The sequence below is a fragment of the Ornithorhynchus anatinus genome, chromosome 11 (genome assembly GCF_004115215.2).
Source record: "Ornithorhynchus anatinus isolate Pmale09 chromosome 11, mOrnAna1.pri.v4, whole genome shotgun sequence".
Taxonomy (NCBI): domain Eukaryota; kingdom Metazoa; phylum Chordata; class Mammalia; order Monotremata; family Ornithorhynchidae; genus Ornithorhynchus; species Ornithorhynchus anatinus.
Genome location: NC_041738.1, coordinates 49,886,866 through 49,914,208, shown reverse-complemented (window position 1 = coordinate 49,914,208; position 27,343 = coordinate 49,886,866). Strand labels below are relative to the sequence as shown.

The following is a 27,343-nucleotide window of genomic DNA, read 5'->3' as shown; positions in this document are numbered from 1 at the left end:
AGGCTACAGAACCCACCATCCCCTTACCTCTCATCCTGTGCCAAAAGAAGTGAGCTTCCTGGACATACCCACTTCACAAATGTTTTTTCCTTGGAAGCTGTTTCTCATGCTTCAGCACATTGACCATGTGGGTAGTTAGGATGCCACCAGATTTTAGTCTTGATAATAATAATAATACTTATTATGATATTTAAGTACTTAATATATGTGAAGTGCTTTTCCAAGTGCTGAGGCTGATCCGATATCATCAGATCAGATATAGCCCTTTTCCCACATGGAGCTCCCAATCTAAGCGGGAGGGAGAACAGGTATTGAATCCCCATTTTACAAATGAGGAAACAGAGGCACAGAGAGGTTAGGTCAGTTGCCCAATGTCACACAGCTTGTAAATGGCAAGCAGCATGGCCCAGTGGAAAGAGCATAGACCTGGGAGTCAGAGGACCAAGTTCTAATCCCAGCTCTGCCACTTACCTCCTAGGTGACTTGGGGCAAATCACTTAACTTCCCTGTGCCTCAGTTACCTTGTCTATAAAATGGGATTTAAGACTGTGAGCCCCATGTGGGACATGGACTGGGTCAACCTGATTAGCTTGTATCTACCCCAGCACTTAGTACTGTGACTGGTACATACTAAGTGCTTAACATATGCCATATTAAAAAAAAAACAGTGACAGAGCCGGGGTTAGAAAAGAACAGAAACCAGCCCTAGTCTCTTCCCATGATGCTTCTCCTAGAGCAGTCACCACTCTCGACGTGCCTCTAAAAGGGCAGAAAAGAAAGTTCTTGGGCTGTCAATGTCTGCAAGGCCTACCTGGCAACAGTAATTAAGAAACCACCGGCAGGAGAGCCGATCGATGCCCTCGCCCTTATACCTGCATTCCCAATGAGGAAAAGAGCCACTTAGTCTGACGAGGCAAACGAGGCAAACCTGAAATAATTAGGCAGACCCTGAAAAAAGTCAGGCTGTGGGACGTAAGAAAATAAAAATTTGGAAGGGAAAAACCTGGACCCATATTTCTTCAGGGAATCGAGGCCAGAAGCTTAAAGGTAGAAATGGCTAGGGGAAAAACAGAGTGCTAGTTTGTTGCCTAGGCTGGTTTAGAAACACACATTTCGATTATTCTTGAGAATAAGCTTACGCCAATTTCAGCTTCGGTTGGGCAGTTTGGCTCGTCTCCCTTCAGGGTACCCACGGGGCAGAGTAATTGTGTGAAACCGATGCCTGGGCGTGCAGTTTCAAAGAAGAAACCAGGTTCCAGAGAATGTTACTGTTTTCCAGTCATTGACTTCTTCCCCCGTGAGGGGGAGAGAGGTGGTAGGAAAGGCCGGCCCTAAGCTTAATGTACTCGCAACTTTCAAAAAGACATAAACCTGAGACATCTTATTTCAAACAGGAGAACAACATGAAGTACTGGGAGAAGAACCAGTCAATTGCCATAGAACTGTCCGACCTGGTCGTCTACTGCAAACCGACTAGCAAAACCAAGGATAATTTAGGTAATTTCCCTCTCACCAATTGGATTCTTTGGCCAGATCCGATTGCAAGTAAGAGTCGGGACCAAATTGGGGAATCGGAATCAGAACGTTGTCTGTTCCCAGGGATAGTTCCAGGGGGTCATGGGAACGCAGGCAATGGTCCATGAAAGCCAGGAAGGAAGGGAGAAGCCCCTCCCCTTTCTCTCCCCCCTGCTTTGGCAGCAAAAACTAATAAGAATAATAATAATAATAACACTAATATTGATAATTGTGGTATTGGTTAAATGTTTCCTTTGTGCCAGGCATCATCCTAAGTGCTGGTGTAGATACGAGATAATCAGGTCCCACATGGGGGTAACAGTCTAAGTAGGAGGGAGAAGAGGTTTTGAATCCCTATTTTCAGTTGAGGAAACTGAGGCACAGAGAGGTTAAGAGACTTATCCAAGGTTACACAGGTAAATGACAGAGCCTGGATTAGAACCCAGGTCCTCTGAGACCAAAGCCTGTGCTTTTTACACTGGGCCACACTACCCTGGCATTCTAGCTTTGGTCTGACCTGGAACCAGGCCCAGGAGCTTAGAGAGATTTCTGAGTTAGAGTTGGTTAGGCTCCACATTCCCACATTGGTCTGGGCAGATGATGCCCTTGTGCCCTAAGCCCCTCCACCTGGGGACCGGTTTTTTGGAGGCAAATTGGCCTTGCACTTCAGGGACACCATGATATGGAAGATCCAGGGGCTCATCAGAATTGTACTGAGGTGACCTCTCACCGTGTCAGAATGGAAGGCCGCATGAAATCCAAGATGGAAATTGAGAAGCGAGGTTAAAAGAAGCACAAGAGATCAGTTCCAAAGGAGGTAGACCCGGGTTTCCGAATGGCCTAGTTTCCTCTCTTCTATCCCTTCCATTATTCCAGTGATGTGCTTAGGTTATATTCTGACAGGGTGGGTCCAGGGAATTTACTTCTCCTGGGGAGAAATTGTGTAATTTACTTAATAGGTTGTGACTGATCCCAGCATTCAAGAATCACCCTTCCCCAGGCCAAGCTTAATGAGAACAGACATTGTGCCGCAACTTGTTTGGTTTGAAGAGGAGGGGAGCAGCTGAGACAGAATCTCATTTTCCCGTTTCTCCTCTCTGGAGAGCAAGTCACTGAATTTAGGGGCAAGAAATGCTTCCCGCAAGCTCCATTTCCCACCCTCCAAATCACTGGAAGTTGCTGGGTTTGTCACAGAAATAAAATCTGGTCATCCGTAATTTGGGATTTCTACAACTACTTTTAGATGCTAAGGGCCCCTAGAATGTCTTAAAGCTGGTATTCAGGGAGGTGAGATTGAATTTCAAATAAACTCAAGTTCATCTGACTTTTCATTGCCACATATCCCCAAATAACGGTAGTATAGGGTTTTAGTCAAATAGGCCTCAGTGTTCATTACGCTATACAGTATTTCTATCCCAGAGCCCTAGAGCTATGGGCATCTTGTAATAAAATAAAAAGGGCAGAGAGCCTGAGATGACACTGTCATAGGTAACTGAATGTTCTTGTCAAATAGAGCGATGGTTGATTTTATTTTGCAAACCTGGCATCCGGCCACTGAATAATGTTTGGGAAAGAGCTGTGTGCACGGATGAACTGTTGTCTGGAAGGAGCAGAGAGCTTCACAGGGGAAAAGTGATTTTATTCTCTCCGCTACCCACTCCCCCTTCTTTTCTTTGCAGAAAATCCTGACTTCCGGGAAATACGTTCTTTTGTGGAAACTAAGGCCGACACCATCGTCAGGCAGAGGGCAAATGAGCTCTTGAAATACAATCAAAAGGGACTGACCCGAGTTTACCCTAAAGGACAAAGAGTTGACTCCTCCAATTACGACCCCTTTCGTCTGTGGCTCTGCGGTGCTCAGATGGTGGCTTTGAATTTCCAAACTGCAGGTGATGGGCCTCATGTGTTTGTTTTTTTTGTTGTTGTATCTTTGTTTTTTGTTTTTAATAATGGCATTTGTTAAGCGCTTACTCTGTGTCAAGCATGGGCGAAGAACTGGGTGAGTGTCCAGGCCCAAACTTGCCCAGACTGTTGGTGACAGACCGTATCTTCTAGCCCCTTGGAGTCTGTGGGGAGCCCCAGGGCAGGTTCACTCACCTCTGATGAGCTACACATGTTTTTTTTTAATGGTATTTAAGTGCCAGGCACTGTACTACAAGCCGGGGTAGATACAAGGTAATCAGGTTGGACCCGATCCCTATCCCAAATGGGGCTCACCGTCTTAATCCCCATTTTACAGATGAGGTGATCGAGGCGTAGCAAAGGCAAGTGACTTGCCCAAGGTCACACAGCAAAGTGGTGGAGGCGGGATTAGAATCTAGGTCCTTCTGACTCCCAGGCCCGTGGTCTCTTCACTAGGTTAGATCTTTGGCACAGGCAGGCAGGTCTAACTTTGCATAGGAGCTGGAGTCATGCCCGTCTCCAAGTGTTCAAAACCGCTTCCTTTCCTCTGCAGAAGAGTACCCTCAATGATTGGCATTCATGAATGCCGCTATTTTGACAGCAGAGGGACTAGAGAAAAGGTCAGAGTCTGTTAAGGGAACTGGATCCCTAGGCTCGTTGTAGGCAGGGAGTGCCATATTTGTTATATTGTACTCTCCCAAGTTCTTAGTCCAGTGATCTGCCCATAGTAAGCACTCAAATGATTGGTGTTGGGGATGGTTTGGAGTGGCCCATCCTACCAGTCCCCCAAATCCTTTCTTCAGTTTGACAGGACGTCAGAGAGAACAATGGACTCGATCCAGCTGCTTGTTTGAGTCTTAGACTCATAGGCCAAGAGGGCCTGAATCAAATACCTGGGGCCCAGCCCTGCCTTCCTCTCCTCCAGGGCCACACAGAAAGGCACACTTTTCAGGGTCGTGAGATAAACTTTTAGCTCCTTCTGGATTATTATTCAAACCCGACTCCTTCCCATTGCCCCTCTTCATAGCTGCTTCGTTTCCTCCCCAGACAAATACATGCAGATGAACCACGCCCTATTCTCCCTCAACGGGCGGACCGGATACGTCCTGCAGCCCGAAAGCATGAGAAATGAGAACTATGACCCGACGCCACCGGAATCGCAGCGAAAAATGCTCATGACGCTGACGGTGAAGGTAAATCTGGTTGTTCTTGCCTCCCCGCGGGCTCTCCGGCTGAAAGAACAAAACAAATCCCAAATCTTTTGTTGAATTTTCTCTAAGGGCTCCGTAGTATATTGGAGGTAGGTTGGCGATAATGATCAGTGTTTATTTGGCACACAGCTACCTCTGCTGATTTTTAAGAAAGAAAATGCTTTTGCTCTCTCCCGGTGAAACCAACCTTGGGGGAAAATCCTGACTTTGAGGGATCCTGGCTAGGGCTGTCTTTGATTTGGGAAGTGAGGAAAAACAAACCCACACACGCACGTGCCATCTGTCCTCCCTCTCTCCCCCAACACACACACTACCTACACCTCCCCAGTCCTGTTTTTTTTTCAGAGAAGAGGGTAAATTGAAATGATGCTTTATTCAGAACAACACAAACAGCTTTTATAGTTCCATGGAAGCAACGCAGCCTAATGGAAAGAGCCTGGGTCAGAAGACCTGCGTTCTAATCCCAGTCCTGTTGCCACCCTGCTGTTGCCAGCTTGCTGTTTGACACCGGGAAAGTCTCTTGACTTCTCTGGACCTCAGTTTCCTCAGGTGCAGAATGGAGCTAAGAACTCCATTCTCTCTCCCTCCTTCTTAGATTGTCAATGGGAAGAGCCTGTGTCGGATCTGATTATCCTCTACCTCCCCCTGAGTTTAGCAGAGTGCTGGGCACATAAGTGCTTAGTGATAATTAAGCATAGTAATGATTATGGTATTGATTAAGTCCCTAATATATTATAGGTACCCTAATCACCCGAGGGACGACTTGATCACTGTGAGAGAATTTAAAAAACACCTTAAAGTTTCTTTAAAAAAAAAACCATCAACCTGGCTATTTCTGTATTCCCTTCTCCCAGAATCTCATTTTTATAGGGAGAGAGTTTTTCATCGAAAATCACATGGTTTCGGGTGGCTAGAGGCTCTCTGTCTTAATCTGAGATGCAGGGAGCATATTATTCTACACAAAAAGCCCCTATTCCTTCACACCTGAAAGACCTGTGGGAGAGGAAAATGTATGATTATCTCATGAGGCCGGAGAGGGAGGATAGGATGGGTCTGCATGAAACAGTGAATTCCAAGGTTGTGGGGTGGGAGGGGAGAGAGAGATTTTTTTTCCCCCATTTTTTAAGGCAAAAACATGCTCAGAACAGTTCCGTTCCCCTACTTTTCCATCCTTCCCTGCAGTATCCTCAGAGGAGATGTCCTCCCTCCTCTCAAGTGCCACCCCCTCCACCTGTGCCTCGGACCCCATTCCCGCTCACCTTATAAAAAACATCGCCCCTGCCCTCCTCCCTTCCTTAACTTCTATTTTTAACCACTCAATCTCCAATGGCTCCTTCCCCTCTTCCTTCAAACATGCCCACGTCTCCCCCATCCTAAAAAAACCACTCTCGACCCCACTTCCCCTTCTAGTTAATTGCCCTATCTCCCTACGACTCTTCCTTTCCAAAATCCTAGAACGAGTCGTCTGCAATTGCCGCTTAGAATTCCTTAACTCCCATTTTCTCCCGGACCCCCTCCGATCTGGCTTCCGTCCCCTCCACTCTACCGAGACTGCTCTCGCTAAGGTCACCCGTGACCTCCTTCTTGCCAAATCCAATGGCTCCTACTCCATTCTGATCCTCCTTGACCTCTCTGCTGCCTTTGACACTGTCGACCATCCCCTCCTCCTCCACACCTTATCTCACCTTGGCTTCACGGACTCCGTCCTCTCCCGGTTCTCCTCTTATCTCTCTGGCCGGTCATTCTCGATCTCCTTCGCGGGCGCCTCCTCCCCCTCCCATCCTTTAACTGTTGGAGTTCCTCAAGGGTCAGTTCTCGGCCCTCTTCTGTTCTCCATTTACACTCACTCCCTTGGTGAACTCATTTGCCCTCACGGCTTTGACTACCATCTCTACGCAGATGACATGCAGATCTACATCTCCACCCCGTCCTCTCCCCCTCCCTTCGGGCTCGCATCTCCTCCCGCCTCCGGGATGTCTCCACCTGGATGTCGGCCCGCCACCTAAAACTCAACACGAGCGAGACCGAGCTCCTCATCTTCCCTCCCGAACCCGGTCCTCTCCCGGACTTCCCTATCACCGTGGATGGCACGACCATCCTTCCCGTGTCTCGGGCCCGCGATCTCGGTGTCATCCTCGACTCGTCTCTCTCGTTCACCCCACACATCCTATCCGTCACCGAGACCTGCCGGTCTCACCTTTACGATATCGCCAAGATCCGCCCTTTCCTCTCCACCCAAACGGCTACCTTACCGCTACGGGCTCTCGTTATATCCCGGCTAGACTACCGTGTCAGCCTTCTCTCTGATCTCCCTTCCTCCTCTCTCGCCCCGCTCCGGTCTGTTCTTCACTCCGCTGCCCGGCTCATCTTCCTGCAGAAATGCTCTGGGCCTGTCACTCCCCTTCTTAAACACCTCCAGTGGTTGCCTATCGACCTCTGCTCCAAACAAAAACTCCTCACTCTAGGCTTCGAGGCTCTCCATCACCTTACCCCTTCCTACCTCTCCTCCCTTCTCTCTCTACCGCCCACCCCACACGCTCCGCTCCTCCGCCGCCCACCTCCTCACCGTCCCTCGGTCTCCCCTATCCCGCCGTCGACCCCCGGGCCACGTCCTCCCGCGGTCCCGGAACGCCCTCCCTCCTCACCTCCGCCAAACTGATTCTCTTCCCCTCTTCAAAACCCTACTTCAAACTCACCTCCTCCGAGAGGCCTTCCCAGACCGAGCTCCCCTTCTCCCTCTACTCCCTCTACCACCCCCCTTCACCTCTCCGCAGCTTAACCCTCTTTTCCCCCCATCTCCCTCTGCTCCTTCCCCTCTCCCTTCCCATCCCCTCAGCACCATACTCGTCCACTCAACTGTATGTATTTTCATTACCCTATTTATTTTGTTAATGAAATGTACATCGCCTCGATTCTATTTAGTTGCCATTGTTTTTACGAGATGTTCTTCCCCTCGACTCTATTTACTGCTTTGTTCTTGTCTGTCCGTCTCCCCCGATTAGACTGTAAGCCTGTCCGGCGGCAGGGACTGTCTCTATCTGTTGCCGACTTGTCATTCCAAGCACTTAGTACAGTGCTCTGCCCATAGTAAGCCCTCAATAAATACTATTGAATGAATGAATGAATTATGGGGAGCCTCAGGCTCGAACCCTGATCTTCTTGTGTCTCCGATGTAGCAGGGGCTGCCCAGTGAGGAAGGAGCAGGCCCTTGGGACATTCAACATGGTCCCCACTGGGTGCTGCAGAGGGACACTCCCCTCCCTTCTCCTCAGGAGGTGGCCAGGTGTGTGAAGCAGGCCTACAGAGAAGTAGAAAACATCCACTGTCTTCAGCAGCCTTCTTCCATCCCTTCTTCCTCCTAGGAGGCCCAAAATAATCAAACAGTGGTATTTATTGAGCGCTTACCTTATGCACTTGGGAGAGTACAGTGGATGTGGTAGACACGATCTCTGCGTAGAGGAAATGGGCACCCGGTTTCCCCGGTTGTACTTATTAAACACCACCTGAGACAGTGCACTGTACTAAGCAGTTGGAGAGTACAAAACGAATATGGGCCAGGGACTCTGTGTAATCTGGTTATATTGTATTTTTCCCAAGTGCTTACTATAGTTAATGTATAGTGAATATATAGTGAATATAGAGAAGCAGCGTGGCTCAGTGGAAAGAGCATGGGCTGGGGAGGCAGAGGTCATGGGTTCAAATCCCAGCTCCGCCACTTGTCGACTGTGTGACTTTGGGTAAGTCACTTCTCTGGGCCTCAGTTCCCTCATCTGTAAAATGGGCATTAAGACTGTGAGCCCCACGTGGGGCAACCTGATCACCTTGTATCCTCCCCAGCGCTTAGAACAGTGCTTCGCACATAGTAAGCACGTAACAAATACCATCATTATTATAGTGCTCTGCACACAGTAAGCACTCAATAAATACCATTGGTTGATTGGTTTATCTTATATCTGCTCCACCCCTTAGCACAGTGTGTGGCACACAGTAGGCATAATAAAAATCATAGTATTTGAGTGCTTACTCTGTGTGAAGCACTATGTTAATCTCTGGAATAAATAGAAAATAATCTGGTCAAATACAGCCCTTGTCTAAGGTGGGTTCAGAGTCTAAGGGGAAAGGAGAACAGGTCTTGAAGTCCCATTTTTACAGATGAGAAAACTGGGGCATAGAAAAGTCACTTGCCCAAGGTCACCCAGAAGGCAAATGGCAGAGCCAGGAATTAGAACCCAGGTGCTCTGATGTCTGGACTCTTTCCAGAAGGCCACGCTGCCTCCCAAGCACCACTATTATTAAGAATGATTTTAGTGGGAAAATACATGGCAAATTAGAAATGGAAGCAAATTGATGCTGCAATTTCTGGTTTGTGAAATAATCTCTCTCAAGTACCGTCTCGGCCACAAGATTATCCGGAGTTTGATCGGGACAGGCACTCTCAGTATCTGTCACAATAGCACACACTGACACGAACTCCTTGTTGCGGTTTTAGGTCCTTGGGGCTCGCCACTTACCCAAGCTCGGCAGAAGCATCGCCTGCCCATTTGTAGAGGTGGAAATCTGCGGGGCCGAGTACGATAACAATAAATTCAAGACAACGGTTGTGAGTGAGTATCCGAGTAATCTTGTTCTTTCGGTTTGAATGAACCAACATGGGATCAGTGGCGGGTGCTGTTGAATGCTCAGTATGTGAAATTTATCCAGACCGTCAGAGGAGTAAATGATGGGAGTTAATCTCTATTGACAGATGTTTCCTTCAGCGTGCTTTAAGTGTTTTGACTAGAAGCACATGAACGTACCTGCTGTTAATCTGGGAAGGAGAGACAAGGCCATTCTTAAACTGTTGATTATCTGTTGAAATGACAGACGGGAGTTTCTGGTTAAGGGAAATCACTGATAATCCCCCATATCCCTCATGTTAGTAGTTTCAACCTCCTCCAGCATCAAGCTGATCTCCGCTACCTCCCTTTCATCTCTTCCCTTATCCCTACCCCATGCCATCATACTGCTTTTTTCCACACCCTCCTCTCTTTGCTTTGCTTCTTAGGTTCTTTCCCAACTCTGTCCTTCTCACTACCTCTTGCCATTTTCGGTTCCTCGTTCCCACCTGCAGGCCACTTTTTCTAACCTCCCATCTGGAAGAAGTGCTCTAGGTGGAGCTTGCTATCCTGGGTATCAATTTTGAGGACAGCAGTCTAGCAAGGTGGATATTCTTTGTCCTTGGATAATAATCTGGAAAGATTAGTTGCCCCCAAAAGCTTCCAGGGAAAAATTTATTTTGTTTGATTATCCCAGAAAATCCTTTGGGATTCTCCAAAAACAAATGACATAAGAGGAAATCAGATAAACTTTCTGATTCCATGTATTCGGAGCACACCCGATTCACCTCTAACATGGAGGTTAAGTCCCCGTTGAACCCTGCTTGGAGGAAAGTGTGCATGAATAATCCACATGCCTAGATTGACACAATCCCTGTGTACGTATTTGTTCAAACTTCACACCCATTTTGGAAGAGCTGGGTTTTATTTTAGGGAATTGATTAATTTCAGTTTAAAAAAAATACCTGAAAATGGAGTAAAAACCAGGCATCCGTTAGGCAGAAGGGTGCAGATCATCCTCCTGTGCATAGATCAACCTGGCACTTTGGAGCAGGGAAATAAAGCAAACTGGTTTTTTTTTTTTTTACTCTTTACCTTTCTTTCTGATTATGTAGTAGGTTTTATTTTTTCCCATCTTAACTGTGAGGGAGAGTGCTTGTTTCATCTGTTACAGGATGTTTTGCTGCCGAGACTCCTCTCCACTGAGAGAAGTTTGCTTAAAAGCATCATTTTTTGAGGGAAACATGACATTGAGGGCCATTTCCTCTGGACTTTGTGTTCACTTTAGGGGAAAGTCTCAGTGATGAGGGGAGGAGCCTGACCTGGGGGTAGCTTGAAGTTTGACTCTGTTTGACTCTAGACTGTAAACTCATTGTGGGCAGGGAATGTATCTGTTTATTGTTGAATTGTACTTTCCCAAGTGCTTATTACAGTGCTCTGCACACAGCAAGCACTCAATAAATATGATTGAATGAATGAATGAGTCCAATGGCCCGTTTCTGTTTCTATGGAAACAACTAGACCACGTGGCCTCGCCTCATCCTATGTCTGGGGTCAGTCAGCGATCGGGACAGCTTCCACGTTAAGGGAACATGAAATGTAGGGGTTCCAAGCTCAGCAAAATATTCTGGAAACCTGAACAGTGGAAATTACGCCGGTTTGGTACGAGAGGTTCACACGCTCCTAACCATGAAATGTTAACGCAGCCAGATTGGGGTCTGGGTTGAGATTTTCCCTCAGGAACTGAAGGATTCTAATATTTACATGCTAAGGCTTACTTTCTCTCGTGTGAGCACAAAAAAGAAGAAAAAAAATCTTCCTGCCTGTGACCTACTTTCCATCTATCCACCTTCCTGGCATTCAGGCTAGGATTCAGTTAAGTCCCAGATAGAGGTGATGGAACGTAGTTGTGCGGCCCCAGTTCACTTCCCATCTGCCTGGGATCATGGATGTTCTTCCTTAGCAAATCCAGAAGACACAGGCACGGCCTCAACCACCGGCATGTTGTCTCAGGCCCAAGTGGTTCTGTAACTTTGCAAGATTCTAACGGGCCCAGAGCTACCTTATTGGTAAATATGCCCGGCAGGTTCAGCCTGATGCTCCCTTCTCCCCAGCTTTCCCCCCAAGAGGGAAACTAAGGCTGTGATGGTATAGTAAATGGAAGAAAAATTTTCCCCCACTTAGTGTTAGCCCTGAGATGCCAAATAACTTTAGGTTGATTCGGGACAGTTCCCAGAGGTGGGGTAGGAAGCACAATACTACGCCCAAGAGAAAGCAGAGAAAGCCTGAAATCTCTTCAGCAGTGGCACTTTTTTTTTTATTATTATGGTATCTGTTAAGTGCTTACTATGTGCCAGGCACTGTACTCAGCACTGGGGTAGATACAGGCTAATCAAATTGGACACAGTCCGTGTCCCACATGAGGCTCCCAGTCTTAATCTCCATTTCACAAATGAGGGAATTGGGGCACAGAGAAGTGAACTTACTGGCCCAAGACGGTTTGCGGCAGATAGAGAAGCAGCATGGCTCAGTGGAAAGAGCCCGGGCTTGGGAGTCAGAGGTCAAGGGTTTGAATCCTGGCTCTGCCACTTGTCAGCTGTGTGACTGCGGGCAAATCACTTCACTTCTCTGTGCCTCAGTTCCCTCATCTGTAAAATGGGGATTCATTCATTCATTCAATAGTATTTATTGAGCGCTTACTATGTGCAGAGCACTGTACTAAGCGCTTGGGATGAACAAGTCGGCAACAGATAGAGACAGTCCCTGCCGTTTGACGGGCTTACAGTCTAATCGGGGGAGACGGACAGACAAGAACAATGGCACTAAACAGCGTCAAGGGGGGATTAAGACTGTGAGCCTCACGTGGGACAACCTGATTACCCTGTATCTACCCCAGCACCTAGAACAGTGCTGTGCACATAGTAAGCGCTTAACAAATACCAACATTAGAGCTCACCTCCTCCAAGAGGCCTTCCCAGACTGAGGTTCCCCATTTCCCTCTGCTTCCTCTGCTGCCTCTCTACCCACCCCTTCACCTCCACTCAGCTAAGCCCCCTTTTCCCCCCGTTTCCCTCTGCTCCTCCCCCATCCCTTTCCCTCCCCTCAGCACTGTGTTCGTCTGCTCATTTGTATATATCTTTATTACCCTATTCATTTTGTTAATGAGATGTGCATCCTTTTGATTCTATTCATTGCTATTGTTTTTGTCTGTCCGACTCCCCCGATTAGACTGTAAGCCCGTCAGTGGGCAGCGACTGTCTCTATCTGTTGCCGATTTGTACATTCCAAGTGCTTAGTACAGTGCTCTGCACATAGCGCTCAATAAATACTATTGAATGAATGAATAAGTGGCGGAGCTGGGATTAGAACCCATGTCCTTCGGACTCTCAGGCCCTAGCTCTGTCCATTAGGCCACACTGGTTCTGTGTAGGAGACCCGCTCATCCAGCAGCCGTCAGTTTAGAAAGCAAATTCTTTGTAGAAGGGAGTTTCAGGACGGGGTTTGAGGAGGCTCTCCCACCCTTTAGTTCCAGTGTGGATGGAGAATTGAGCCCATGGACTTATTTGGGCTGATTTCGTAATGATGTCCCAAATTACACTTCGAATAGTTGTCTTTCACAGTCAAAGAAGACACGAGTGGTGGCAGAACTGAAAAGAGGGCGCTTGGTTCCAGAAAGGTTATTGTGGGACTCAGTCTCAACCCCATCGTGGACACGTGGAGACTAAACTCCGTCATGCTGGCGTGATTAACGGGGTGACCCACGGACGTGCGCCTAAGTTGTTTCTCACGATGGGTGAGGGGTTGCCCTGAGCCCTCCTCACTCTCTGCAACCAATAGCTCCCATCACCAGTTGGTTAGTTGGGGTATGGGTGTCCCCTGAGGTTCAGATCTGGCGTTTCTCTGCACTGTCCCCCGCAACAGACCCTGCTGTGCTTTTCTAACCATGCACACTGAAAACTTGCATACAGTTGAGATCGGGTCCCAGGGAAGGTTTCCCAATCGTCTCTCATGAGCTTTTGTGTCCTTTCAGATGATAATGGCCTTAATCCCGTCTGGGCTCCCACACAGGAGAAAGTGACATTTGAGATCTACGATCCCACTTTGGCCTTTCTGCGTTTTGTGGTTTATGAGGAAGATATGTTCAGTGATCCCAACTTCCTTGCTCATGCCACATACCCCATCAAAGGAATCAAATCAGGTAAGTGTCAGATTGGTCAAAAAGCAAAGGCCAAGTCTGACTGAAAGTCACTGTGCACTGTTGCTGGTCTGCTTACCTGGTGGGTCTGTGGCTGTACAGAGAAGTGCCTCTCTCTCTTGGACTCTGTCCCCTCATTCTTCCGCCCCATCCCCCGATTGTTTCCTTTCTTGTTGCTGAGGCAGGAATGCTATGCGGAGGAGAGGCGGTCTGGGGGACCATGCTCTGCCTGGGCGATAGGTGAACGAAAGTTTCAGATGGGTTTGTTACAGATGTGAAAGGCTAAACACAGTTCTGACCTCTCTGCCTAAACCTGGCTGGCTATTTCGAGTGCCTCCTCTTCCTCCTTCTCATCTTCCCCTTTCTCATCTTCCTCCTTCTCCTCATCCTTTTCCTCCCTCTCCTCCTCCTTTTCTTCCTCCTTTTCTTGAAGGAGACTTGAAGGACTCCCTCAAGGCTCAGTGCTGGGTCCCCTTCTATTCTGCATCTGCACCCACTCCCTTGGAAAACTCATTCACTCGCACGGCTTCCAGTACCATCTCTGTGCATATGATTCCCAAATCACCCCAGCCCTGATCTCTATCCTTCTCTGCAGTCTTGTATTTCCTCCTGCCTTCAGGACCTCTCTAATTGGATTGTCGCCAACATCTCAAACTTAACTCATCCGAAACAGGACTCCTCATATTCCTATCCAAACCCTTTCCTCCCCAAGACTTTTCAAGAATTTTAGACAGCACGACCATCCTCCCTGCCTCACAGACCTGTAACCTTGGCGTTATTTTCAATTCGTCGCTCTCATTCGACCCACATATTCAATGCCAGTAAATTCTATTTGTTCAAATTTCTCAACATCACCAAAATCCACCCTTTCCTCTCCAGCCAACTCTCTTGTAGTGTGCTCTCCCAGATGCTTAGTACAGTGCTCTGCACACAATAGATATGATTGAGATCCACAATTTGTTTATACTAATGTCTATCACCCCTTCTAGACTATAAGCTTCCTTGGGCAGGAAACATTTCTACCAACTCTGTAATTTTGTACTTTCCCAAGCACTTCATAGTGCTCTACATACAAGAAATACAATTGGTTAATTTTCCTCCCCTTTCTGTTCCTCCTCATCTTCACCCTTCTTCTCCTTCTCCTCCTTGTTCTTCTCCTCTTCTTTTTCCTTGAATGATTAGAGGTGCTCCACCTCTGCCTAGAGGAGGACTAGAGGAAGAGGTATAAATCACTCCTGGTAGACTGTGGTGTGGAAATCCCAAAGAACTTCCTGAGAGTGGGTGTGAAGGAATGAGATAACCAGGGAGATGGAGTGGGATCGCCTTCCTCAAAGGCAAAATAGAGAGGGTGCTTGTCTGTCTTAGAGGCCACGCTTCTAGTCCATTCCCAACCTGCTGCACAGAGTAGGGTGAGCTGGCCTCAGCTGCCCACCCTGCCCACCAAAACTTGGGAGCAGAATCACTGGTTTCACCCCCTCGGGGCCAGTTATCCTGATGGTGAGGTAACATTCCCCCCTCACCTCCAGGGACCTGGGGCCCCCTTTCTGTCCACTTGATTCTCACCCCAGCTCCACAACACTCAGGTGCACATCTTTATGCTCTGCCATTTCCCCTCACTATAATTTATTTTTAATGTCTGTCCCCCATGTAAGCTCATTATGGGTAAGGATTGCGAAAACCGACTCTGTTAGGTTGTGCTTTCCCGAGTGCTTAGTACAGTGGTCTGCCCACAGTAGGTGCTTGATAAGTTCCTCTGATGGATTCCACTTCCTTCTCCTTTTGCTGTGCACATTTGCTGGTTGACAGCATTTCTTAGCTGTTTCTCAGGCCTCCCAGGAAGGTTCCAAATCTGAACTCTGCTTGGTTTGAAGTCCTAGTCTCACAAGGAAACCAGCTTCAATCAGGCAGTCAGTCAGTCGATGGTTTTAATTGACTTGCTGTGTGCAGAGCAGTGTATTAAGCACTTGGGAGGGGCCAGTATAATAGAGGAGGTAGACACGATCCCTCATAAGGTCAAGGTCAGGACCTGGAGACCAAGTTGGTGGGGCAGATGGAAGGACCTGGGTACTGAATTGTTGACAGAATTCTGACTCTCAATCTAATGTGCTTTTGTGTTTGTTTTCGACCACGTGGGCCAGGGTTCAGGTCAGTCCCTCTCAAAAATGGTTACAGTGAGGACATCGAGCTAGCTTCCCTGTTGGTTTTCTGTGAAATGCGTCCAGTTCTGGTAAGTGTGGTTCAGATCATGGCTGTTTCTATGTCTCTGTTTTCTCTCTCTCTCCCCCTCCATCCCCCTCTCTTTACCTTCTGTCTCCCTGTCTCCCCCTCTCTCCCCCATGCTGCTTCTCAGCATGATAATGGTGGTATTTTGAAGTGCTTACTATGTGCCAAGCACTGTACTGAATGCTGAGGTAGATATATGATTATCGGTTCAGACCCGCCTCCATGTCCCTGTTGGGCTCACATTCTAAGAGGGAGGGGAACAAGAATTGAATCCCCATTTTATAGGTGAGGAGTAGGAGAACTTTAGGGCCTTGCCTAAGGTTACACAACAATCAAGTGTCAGAGCCAACATTAGAACCCGTGTCCTCTGACTACTAGGCTATGCTGCGATCCCTTCAGAGAAAATTTTCTGGTGTCTAATTTCTGCTCATGTCAGGTAGGTGGTAGGAGGAGCTACACATTATAAGCATGAGCCCCAAGATCACCCCAATGACAGCACATTCATCTGATCGACAGAGAGCAGCTCAGTGATGGTCCCTCAAACAATTCCTTTCTCACCATTCCCCTGCCCTTCAACCTCTGGGTTGAGCTCAGTTCAGCTTCCAGAATCTAGTCATATGAGTGGTGAGGTCAGAGGTGAAGGGCAGGCAGTCCATTTCCTGCTGTCAGGAGATTGAACTCCTGGGCCAATAGGGGAGGGAGGCAGCTCCATCATGGAGTGGTCTCCGGGCAGATAATGGTTGCAGATTCCCTCAGTGGGTGGATCGAGAACCGTACCCCACCTCCTCGAGCCATGAGCGGGGGTTGGGATCCAATCAGACTCCTTTGGTTTTTCTTCTGAGCGGGGTCCCCTTGGCGGGCCGACCGATGCCGTGAGGTGTTAGAACTAGATTCTGAGCATGAGAGTTCACCAGAGGTGCCTGTCCTTTCGGGGAGGAAGCTGAGGTATCCTGCTGGGCAAATGGAGAGACCAGTTAGAAGTTTGAGCCCCTAGGGTGATTTTTGCATGAAAGATTTCATCGCGCCAGCCTCCCCTGAATGGGACAGCCCTACAGTGACAGTTTCATGAGCTCTTCCTCTCCATAAAAATGCTCCTTTGGAAAAATCGCTTCCAACCTTAGGATGACTAAAACGAGATTTTATTCAGAGCGTGGGACCCGCGCTGGTGCTTCCGAATGCAGCGTGCCCAGATCAGTTCTAAAATTCCTTGTTAGGTCAGACTCTGACAGGAGAATCAGGACCTATGAGACTTTCTATCCAGCAGAGGTGCTTGAAGACTTTCTGTTTTCTTCCTCCTTGCTGCCTACTTTTTGGCAGGCTCGCTGTCTGTCAGCACCTCCCTTGGAGAGCGGTTCAAGGAAGGGGAAAGGAGGGAACCCTTATCAGCCAATTTTGTTACTTGTTAGCGGCCGCGACCAAGGATTTCATGGGAAAGTGCGTCAAAACCATCTCCCGCACCTTGATTTCAGTCATTCCCAAAGATTCCCGGGATACGTTTTTTTCTCTCTGTGTCTCTGTCTCTCCTCCTCCCCCAACTTTCATCTTCTCACTAGTGATTCTCTGGGCTGTAACTGGAAGAAACATTACAGGGGCAACTTTTCTGTGTGAAATTTAAAGTAATGACTCTCTCCTTCAGCTGGCAGCCTGCTCCTCCAGGGAGGTGGACTGTCCTTGGAAGCGAGTGGGGACCTCAAGGTTAGATTGAGGGTTCCAGTAGGCATGGCCAGGCCCAGGGTAGGACCCCTCTCTCTCACCGTGGGAAGCCTGGCAACCATCCTTACCACTGGCCTGTGGGGAATGGGGCGGGGCTGGAAGGTCTGAGGTGGGAGCTGCCGGTGCTGGGTGCGGTCGGCCCACCCCCGCCCCCTCCGTCTTCTGAACGGGCCGCTGCTCTGCTGGGTCCGAAAGGGAGCTGCAGCAGGGGCACGTGGTCACTGATAGCAGACCCGAGCAACAGCGTGGGACTGGGAATCAGGGGACCTGTGTTCTGATCCCAGCTCCAACACGTGTCTGCCTTATCACCTTGGGCAGGTCAGTTAACTTCTCTGTGCCTCAGTTTCCTCATCTGTAAAATGGGCGTTAATATATCTGTGCTCCCTCCCTCTTACTTAGACTGGAAACCCCATGTGGTACAGGGCCTGGGTCTGATCTGACTGTATTGAAGCTACTCCCGGGCTTGGCGTATAGTAAGGCCTTAACAAATACCACAGTTATCAATTCTGGATTATTATAGTTGTGTAGGAGCCCCTGGTGCCACTCGGCAAGCAGCTGGGGACAGGGACTTCTACTACGACCATCGTGTTTTGGGTCCAACCCCTTTATTTTTCCAAAGCGTTTTCCCATCGGTGATCTCATTTTTTGCTCACAGACATCCCTGTGAGTAGGGAGAGGCAGATGTTTTTAGCCCCCTTTTACAGATAGGGAAACTGAGGACTGGTGACCTGGGTTCTGATCCCAGCTTTGCCACTTGTCTGCTGTGGAATCTTGGGCAAGTCACTTCACTTCTCTGATCTTCAGTTACCTCATCTGTAAAATGGGGATTAAGACTGTGAGCCCTATGTGGAACAGGGATGCAACCTAATTAGCTTGTATCTAGGTCAGTGCTTAGAACAGTGCCTGACACATAAGTGATTAACAAATACTATTATTTATGATTATTATTGCCCAAGACCACCACCAGGACAGTGGCAGAGCTGGGATTCCTGACACGTTCTTTTTCCTCCAAACCACGGGGTGGCCGAGCAGTGGGGCAAGGAGACCTCTCCCCGACGCTGGTGCCGGGGCACAAGTCCCGGGAAGTGCCCCAAACCCTAACCCTACTCCTGGGACTTAGGTGATGCAGGGATGAGTTATCCAGGTAGTTATCCATCTACCTCAAGGGCAGCTTACCTAAGGTGGCTGCTCTGCTGATCCTTCCTGCCTGCGTCCCATCTTGGCTGGAAAATACCTCTAAACCCGTGCAGCTCTGGTTTCATCCGTCTTTGTTCCCACATGCTGATGGCGGGCATCCTGGGTGCAGGGTCCCGATGGAAGAAAGGCAAGCTCCTCCCTGATCACCAGCCCCTGTGATCAATCCCCCAGTAGTGACTGCCTCAAGGGCTGTCCCGCTTTTGATTGTTTCCACTCTTGATTGTTTCCGGTAATGGAAGGAAGGGACGCTGCCCCTGGAGCTGTCTCCCACCCCCATTCACCTTGTTCTCCCAGCTCTTCCTAAGGTGACCTGTGCATCGGATTTCGCCCCTGGACAGGATTTTGCTCAAGTAACTCAGCAGAGGTGGGGAGTGAGAGTTGGAGGGAGGGTCATCCAAAGAAGGGGCAAAGGTGCATCCTTGCCAAGTTCCCTGGCTCCTCGGGCGCCCTCGCCTCCCTGGGTTATTTGTTCACTTGCAGCTGTCCAGCTGGGTTGAGCTGGTCTCCAAGTGGTGGACTCGGTCTTCTCCCTCACCCCCGGCTCCTATCCCCTACCACCTAGCTGGGCCTGGGGGGGTGGGGTGGGCCACGTCCGCAGATTTGGATTCCGGCAGTCGCCACTGATTTCGTGTACTGGAGTTAGAGGTCACCTTCTTTCACTCCCACACATTCCAAAGGCCAGTCCATCCACCCTGAGTGGCACAGCTGGCCTGGCTTCCTCCCCACAGGAGGAGGCTCCTACTCCGGTGCCCGGAACAGACGGGGGCACTGCTTGCCCCCCACTGCAAGGGCTCGGGGACCCACACTCTCCCAAGCACTTAATAGAGCGCTCTGAACACAGTAAGTGCTCAATAAATCTGATCGACTGACTGACAGGCCTCAACAATGACAGGGTTCCCCTTGCCCTGCAGGAAAGCGAAGAGGAGCTCTACTCCTCATGCCGCCAGCTCCGAAGGCGGCAAGAAGAACTGAACAACCAGCTCTTCCTCTACGACACCCACCAAAACTTGCGAAACGCCAACCGAGATGCTCTGGTAAATGAGTTCAATGTAAATGAGAATCAGCTGCAGCTGTATCAGGAGAGGTGCGACAGGAGGTAGGTCATCACCTACTTCCCTGGGGGCCTGAGTGGGAGGAGCTCTCAGGGGAGAAAGGTCGGTCCCCTCTGCCCCCCTGCCCTGCATGAAAGTGCTCCCCATCCACACGGCCCCATTCGGCAGTTTTCCTCTTGCCTCCCTGATTTTCGACTCCTACTCAGTATCCTCTGTTGCCAAATAGGAATTCAAAGGCCTATTTGCTACATCCAACACCCGGGGCTGGGTAGACATTAAGAAACTGTGAAACATAATTCATCGTTTACTTAACCCATGTGGAAACTTTCCGAGTAATCAATCAGTGGTATTTAATCAATCAGTCATAGTTACTGGGCACTTACTGTGTGCAGAGCACTGTATTAAGCACTTGGGAGAGTCCAGTATAACAGTGTTGGTAGATATGTTCCCTGACCACAGAACCTACAGGCTGGAGGGGGGACAGGCATTAAATTACAAATAAGTTCATAAGTGGGTGGGTGGGGTGAATAAAAGGTGAAAATCCAATTCAAGAGTAATGCAGAAGGGTGCGGGAATAGGGGAGATGAGGACTTAATCAGGGAAGACCTTTTGGAGGAGATGTGGTTTTAATAAGGCTTTGAAGGAGGGGAAGGTGGTCTTCTGTTGACTATGAAGGAGGAGGGAGTTTCGGGCCAGAGGCAGGATATGGGCAAGGGGTTGGCGGTGAGATAGTCGAGCTGGAGCTACATTGGGCAGTTTGGCATTAGAGGAGTAAAATGAGGGTGCTGGGTCGTAGTAGCAAATCAGGAAATTTATCGAGCACTTACTGTATGCAGCACACGGTACGCAGTTTTGGGGAGAATATAATATTCTACCCCCGTGGGGCAAGAATATATGTGTGTAAGGGCAGTAGTAATATTGATTGTGTGACCTATGTGCAAGGCACTGTAGTAAGTGCTGGGAAAGAGTGTACAGGTGCATGTGTGTTGTTTTAATCGTCAAATCACTGACTCCATTTTATTTTCTTGAAGATTAAGGGAGAAGAGAGTCAGTAACAGCAAGTTCTACTCATAGAACGAAGCTGCGTCTTTGGAGCGTGTGTATGTGTGTTTGCCTTTTCCAAAGTCCCTCGGAAGACAGCGACCTGTGGCGCCCACCCCCGCTGCCGAGCTTTTATCCCCAGCGATGTTATGCGAGGACTCAGTCATTTCATTTCCTGTCCCATGAGGTCTTTTTATTTTATTTTTTTAAGTTATATTCCCTGTTGTAAAACAAACATCCCGTTTCTTCGTTTTTGGCCCCCTGGGGCCAAAAGTATCAGAAATCAAGGAAATTATAAAGTGCCATCAGTAAAACTCCTTGGGAACAGCACATGGCGAAGGAAGTTTTGATCTCTTCCCTAAGGCTATTCTAGCGAACGCGATTCATTGATTCCAACCAAAAATGATCAAGGATGGTCGGCGCTGAATTGGTCAGATGGAAGAATTAGGGTTTTGTGAAAAAGGAACACTTTGCCCTCACTTCCCAATCTTTCACCCACTGAGAGGATTTTGTCGACGCAAAAGCTCCGCTTATTGTAGGGGAGATGCAGGCCGGTAGCCGGAATCCTCTTGGCTGAGCATCACTCCCAAACTGTCCGCTTGAAGCGGGGACCCTGGGTGACGGCGGGCATCAGCCCTCCAGAGAACTGCCCTCTCCTTCCAGCTGCCGGGTGAGCGCCCTGCCTGGTCTCCGAGGGAAGCTCACCAACCGGCAGTGGGAGGAGGGGGCGTTATGGGGCGGAACTGGCCCTGCTAGTTAGCCAGAAGCTGGCCTGCTGGAGTGGTATAACTGGCTGGCTCATCAGGCCCTCCGGAACCGACGGCGGGGCGGGATCACTTCAGCAGAGATTGAACCCTTGGATACCGGGAGCTTTCAAGAGAGCCTGCGGTGCAGAGGAGAAGAAGTAACAGAAGCCAAACTTCCTTCAAACCTCCCCCGTCCCGTGAACGGCTCATAGGTGCTTCGAACCCCCATATGGCGATAGCCTGTGACTGAGCTCAGCAGTTGGGTCGGCCACTTGCTGAGGACTGGGCCACCATTGCGGTGGGCACCCCTTTAATAGGGGCGGGTGAAACTCTTCTTCACATCAGGGATGGGGCCCCAGTTTCGGGGGGAACCTCACCGTACTCACCCTCCAGCAGTGCACAGACTCATGGTGAGACTTGGGATGGCGTGGCCTGAGAACTGCTTGGAGTGGTTTTCTGATTTTTTTTTTTTTTCCTCATCCTCTCCCCGAGGTCCTTTGTGCTACTTGAGGAAAGTGGGTGGAAGCTGTAAAAGGCCTATTGTTCTCTAGCTTTCTAAGTTACTTAACTAATGTGCACAAAGAGTTGGGCTAGAGGAAAGGCAGGCAGCGCCCCTGAAATAATTTTCCAGCAAGGGAATTCAGTGCACCCCAGGCCTGTTCTTTGTTGGCTAACTTCCACTGACTCATTTTTTTTTAAATGGTGTTTTTTAAGCACTTACTATAATAATGATGGCATTTGTTAAGCGTTTACTATGTGCCAAGCACTGTTGTAAGCGCTGGGGTAGATGCAAGGGAATCTGGTCGTCCCACATGGGGATCACAGTCCTTATCCCCATTTTACAGATGAGGTAACTGAGGCACAGAGAAGTGAAGTGACTTGCCCAAAGTCACACAGCTGACAAGTGGTGGAGCCGAGATTAGAACTCATGACCTCTGACTCCCAAGCCCGGGCTCTTTCCATCAAGCCATACTGTTCCTCGTACTATGTGCCAGGCACCGTTCTAAGCGCTGGGGTAGATACAAGCTAATCGGGTTGGACACAGTCCATGTCCCACATGGGGTTCACAGTTTCAATCCCCATTTTACAGATGAGGTAACAGGTCCAGTGAAGTGACTTCCCCAAGGTCACACAGCAGACGAGTAGCCAGCCGCGACTAGAACCCAGATCCTTCTGACTTCCCGGCCTGTGCTCTACCTACTAGGCCATGCTGCTTCTCCATTTTTGAAGAAATGTGCCTCTACCACCGCAGAGGTTTGTGCTGAAGGCCGTACGTTAGTACTGTCTTCTAGATGTACGGGCGTCGGGATGCCAGGGTAAAGAGAGGTGGATGCTTGTACTTGATCGATAACGTGATGGGCTGAAGACGTTACCTCCCACTAGTAATCCCGGCTCCGCCGCTAGTCAGCTGTGTGACCTTGGCCAAATCGCTTAACTTCTCTGTGCCTCAGTTACCTCATCTGTCAAATGGGGATTAAAATTGAGAGCCCCACGTGGGACAAACTGATCACCTTGTATCCCCCAGCGCTTAGAACAGTGCTTTGCACATAGTAAGCGCTCAACAAATACCACAATTTATTTTTATTTAGTATCCGTAGATCATTCCCCTTTGAAGATACTGATAAAGATGACAACTTGTAATCAGCATTGTCGCTTTTCCCAGAGGACTACATCCTGGAATAATGGAGTCAGGACTTTTTAATAAGCTGCCATTCATAATGAATTGAGCACCGAGAATTTCTTTCATCAAATCTTGTACTGTCCAGTAAGTGCCACGATTGTATGTAGAGCATCGTTATGCCAGGCTGACTGATGGCAGCTCAGAGGGGGGCGAATGCTTTAGAGTTGCCCGGTGAGTTTGGACCGTCAGCCACTCTGGTGTGGAGTTTTCCATACAGGGAGCCGAATTCCACTTCCCTCTGCGGACCTCCGCCTGGGAATTAGGAGAGCTAGAGAAGCAGCGTGGCCTAGTGGAAAGAGCACGGGCCCGGGAGCCAGAGGAGCTGGGTTCCAATCCCGGCTCCACCCCTTGTCTGTTGTGACACCTTGGGCAAGTCCCTTCACTCCTCTGGGCCTCATCTGCCAAAATGGAGATTCAATACCTGTTGTCCCTCTAACTTAGGCTGTGAGCCCCATGTGGGACCTGATCGTCTTTCGTCTACCCCGGCACTTAGTACAGTGCTCGACACGTAGCAAGCGCTTATCAAGTACCGTAATTATTATCTTCAAGGAGTCGCTGGAAATACGCAGGACAGCTTCAGAGCATGAGTACCAAAAACAGGAAGGCCGGAGCTGTATCCAGCACACACAAGACAGCGATGAGCGAGGCCCGAAGGGCAGGGTCAGATTACTTTTCACTGGCCTTTCCCCTTGCCTTCGTTTAGAGCCACGGGGCCTGGAGTCCATCCAGTAGCCGCCTTCAGATGTAGATAGACCCGTGACCTTGAAAAGGTTTCTAACTCTGCCTGGGATCCGGGCAGCTTGATAGGGCCTGATGCGAGTTTAGTGTAGAGCTTTTTGTAGTATCTCACTGTGTGTTGCTAGATTACCCAGGTGGCGTGTATGAAATTAGCGTATCATCTTCACTCTGAAACCTCTATGATGAGGGGCGGACAATCTCGGAAGTTTTTCTTTAGGCATAAAGAAGTTGCATTTGTAAACTTATGTATCCCATTGGTCATTAAAACTTAATTTATTTTTTTATAAATACAGTGCTCGTGTACATATCAAAAGTATGAGTGAATTAATAGGCTTCACTGACACTGGGTTACAGTTTCTGTTGTGATGAATTAAAATGCTGTGTTGTGTAAAAAAATGGTTATTCTGCTTTATTCGACCTCAACTGCTCAGATTTTATTGCCATCTTAAGGTTCTCTCCCTCCACTTTCCACCCCACTGCCAAAATGCTGTATAAACAGAAACTTCTCAAGCGTGTCAGTTATCTTTTTAAAAATTTAGCCGTAATTTTCATACCCTTTTTAGCTTTCACTTTCTACCCATACCTCGGAATTTTACAGAATACTGAAAATGGAAAACCTTCAGGCATGTGCCTGCTCAAGTTGAGTTAATTAACTTAATTATCTGTATTCATGTGAATATGCCCAAAGCAAAGATCAACCCCTTGGAAAAGCTTGGGAAAAAATTCACATCAAATTAGTGGGCAGGAGTTCTGAGGAAACAGATTTCTGTGGCCAACTGTCAAGGGTCATCCCATTGAGATCAATCAGTGGTATTTATTGAGCACTCACTTTATGCAGAGCACTCTACTAAGTGCTTGGGGAGTACAATATAACGGAATTAGACGTGTTACCTGCCCACACTGAACTGACTGACAAGGGTGAGGGTTAAGGGGGAGGGAAAGTGATCTCAATTGCCTTCATGGTTTTTCCCTCAATATACAGATCGCAGAGGAGACGCCGTAGGATTTTGACGATCCTACCATCCGGGTCCTCTTCGAGAGGCACGGTGGGAGAACCGGCCACAGATATAACCATGGGAGTCTCCCTGGTCTCTGCTAACCAAATCCTAGCTAGAGTCCGCAGCAGGTCTGTGGCTTCCTTAGCTATGGCTTGCTGCGTTACGTTAAGCGTCCAGCGAACTCTGTGGATGAGAAGCCACCGACTAAAATATCGCTTTGTGAGCCGCCCTGCCCTGATTGGTTCCCCCTAGAGGGATCAGATGGACAAACTGATGTAGGGCATCTATCACATTCTCCTGGAGTTTCAGGGCAACTTCCAACCTCAGTGACGCATGAGGGAGATGATCTTTCCTACACTTCAGATCTAGAGGAAGTCCTGGAAGTAACACCAAAGCCTCTGGGTGACGTCGGCAGTCCTGAGCAAAGCACTGGACCCAATCAGCGGGAGCATCTGTAGCGGATCAGCTGGGCTGACCTGAGAAGTTTATCGAGATCCTAAAGCGGCTCCCTGATGAGGGGACTGGCCCTGGTGAGAACTGCAGAGTCCTTGGCCCATTTTTTCTCCATTTCCAACAGAGTGGAGCCAAGCAGCGTAACAGGTGCGGGCAATCAACCTTCCTATGCAGCCATGCATAAGGACACTGAGGAATTTGGAAGCAGATGTCTGAATACAATTCCGATGCTCTGGGGCCCCTACTACTCAGGTGTTCAAGAACATTTCAGGAATGCTCGGGAATCACTGCTATGGAAAGTGATCTACTGAAGACCTTTTGGGAAAATGGCACACAAGAAGACAGGCAGATGATGATAGCTTCTCCGAATCGGCAAAAAGCTAGGGAGTGATATTTATCCTGAAGAAGAGAAGTGTATGTACCAGCCTGCACCTGGCAAATCCTAGGTTCCCTTGAGGATCTCTATCTGCAGCTCAGTGCGGAAGGTGGGCAGTGAATTCTGCTACCTAGGCAGCATACTTACTTGGACTACTCCCTCCTACTTGAGCAAGGGGTCATCAACGAGAGGGACTAGAGTAAGTAGTTTGGTATTTCGAGGAGCAAAGTGTGTGGTCTGGGGTGAAGTGGGAGAGGAGTGAGTGTAGGTAAGAGGGAGAGAGCTGGCTGTGAGATCTGGCCCTACCACAGCTGACTTGTAGAGCAGTTCACCAATGCCACCCATGCGCTGGACTTACCAAATGGCAGACGTAATCCACTTTTTTTTAATCATATTTGTTAAGAACTTACTATATACCAGGCACTGTACTATGTGCCGGGGTAGATATGAACTCATCAGGTTGGGCACAGTCCATGTCCTCCTTGGGGCTCACAGTCTTATTCTCCATTCTACAGATGGGAGAACAGAGGCACAGAGAAGTTAAGTGACTTGTTCAAGGTCACACAGCAGACAAGTGGAGGAACCGGGTTTAATATTCTAGAGGTACAATCTCAATGACAGCAATGGCATCTTCAACTGGAACGATTAATGCAGTCCAGTTTTCCCTGACCACTGTAGGGTTAGTTTCCTGAGAGGAAGTGCATTTGGTAAAACTGTAAGTGGTAAGACCAAAGATTTAGAGCACAGAGGGTGCCAGGCTGAGGAGCAGCATCACTTAAAAGAAAGAACGTGGGCCTGAGGACCTGGGATCTAATCCCAGCTCTACCACTGCCTACTGTATGATCGTGGATAAATCACTCTACTTTTCTGTGCCTCAGTTTCCTCATCTGTAAAATGGTGATTACCTTTTCTCCCTCCTATTTAGAAAATGAGCCCAATATGGGACAGAGGCTGTGTCTGACCTGATTAACTTGTATCTGCCCAAGCACTTAATTCAGTGCTGGGCACATAAGGTAAGTGCTTAACAAATGTTGTTATTATTGTTATCTGGTTCCGATCATGGGGAAATTGAGGAGATGCACGGGGTGGGGTTAGGAAATATTCTAAACCTGTAAGTAATCCAGTAATTCTGCCCTAACCGCATACTTTCACTAGGGCAAACTAGAAACCATCCCTGGCCCATAAGCAAAGCATTGAGGTTGGTGTGAGTTCTCCAGCCTGAGGCTCGGGAAAGGGAGTTTCTTTCGGAGCGCAGCCTCCAAGTTAGAGGAGAAATGATTGTGCTTTTTAAAAGTGGCAAGGGAAATCAGCAACAGAAGCCGTTTAACCTTTTTGGTTAGCTGGGGCCGTGCCCTTGATCACCACGCGCCCCTCAGCAGTTCACAACCCGTTCCCTAGATAACGTTAGTGACGTACTGATACTGTCGAGGAGGAGTACAGTGTGATCCCTGGCCTGGAAGCAGCGGAGGAGTGCACTACCGGTTTGTTTGACATGACTGATGTTAGCCATGGCCAAAAGAAACCAGGCTTACTTTCAAAACTGTATATCCTGGTGGCCAAATTGTTATACTGAAAATCGAGCCTGGATATGCAAAGTACTAGTTGGAAATGAACAAGATTGATTAGGGAAACTTGAATATACATGTACATGCACTTAATTATGGTATCTGTTGAATGCTTAAGTGGTCGGTGTCAATTGATGGTATG

The 27,343-nt window shown here is 48.6% G+C and overlaps 1 protein-coding gene across 1 annotated transcript in view; it reads left to right on the top strand.

Annotated features, from left to right (window-relative positions):
* PLCG2 (phospholipase C gamma 2) overlaps window positions 1–21,915 on the top strand; it is a 125,994-nt gene extending 104,079 nt beyond the window's left edge. Inside the window, exons 26-33 of the mRNA XM_029075533.2 lie at window positions 1,395–1,497; window positions 3,195–3,404; window positions 4,465–4,610; window positions 9,118–9,232; window positions 13,254–13,421; window positions 15,557–15,645; window positions 19,463–19,647; window positions 20,635–21,915. Of these exons, the coding sequence (XP_028931366.1) occupies window positions 1,395–1,497; window positions 3,195–3,404; window positions 4,465–4,610; window positions 9,118–9,232; window positions 13,254–13,421; window positions 15,557–15,645; window positions 19,463–19,647; window positions 20,635–20,677 (1,059 nt within the window). The 3' untranslated portion in view covers window positions 20,678–21,915. The remainder of the gene's footprint in view (window positions 1–1,394; window positions 1,498–3,194; window positions 3,405–4,464; window positions 4,611–9,117; window positions 9,233–13,253; window positions 13,422–15,556; window positions 15,646–19,462; window positions 19,648–20,634) is intronic.
* The last annotated feature ends 5,428 nt before the right edge of the window (window positions 21,916–27,343 follow it).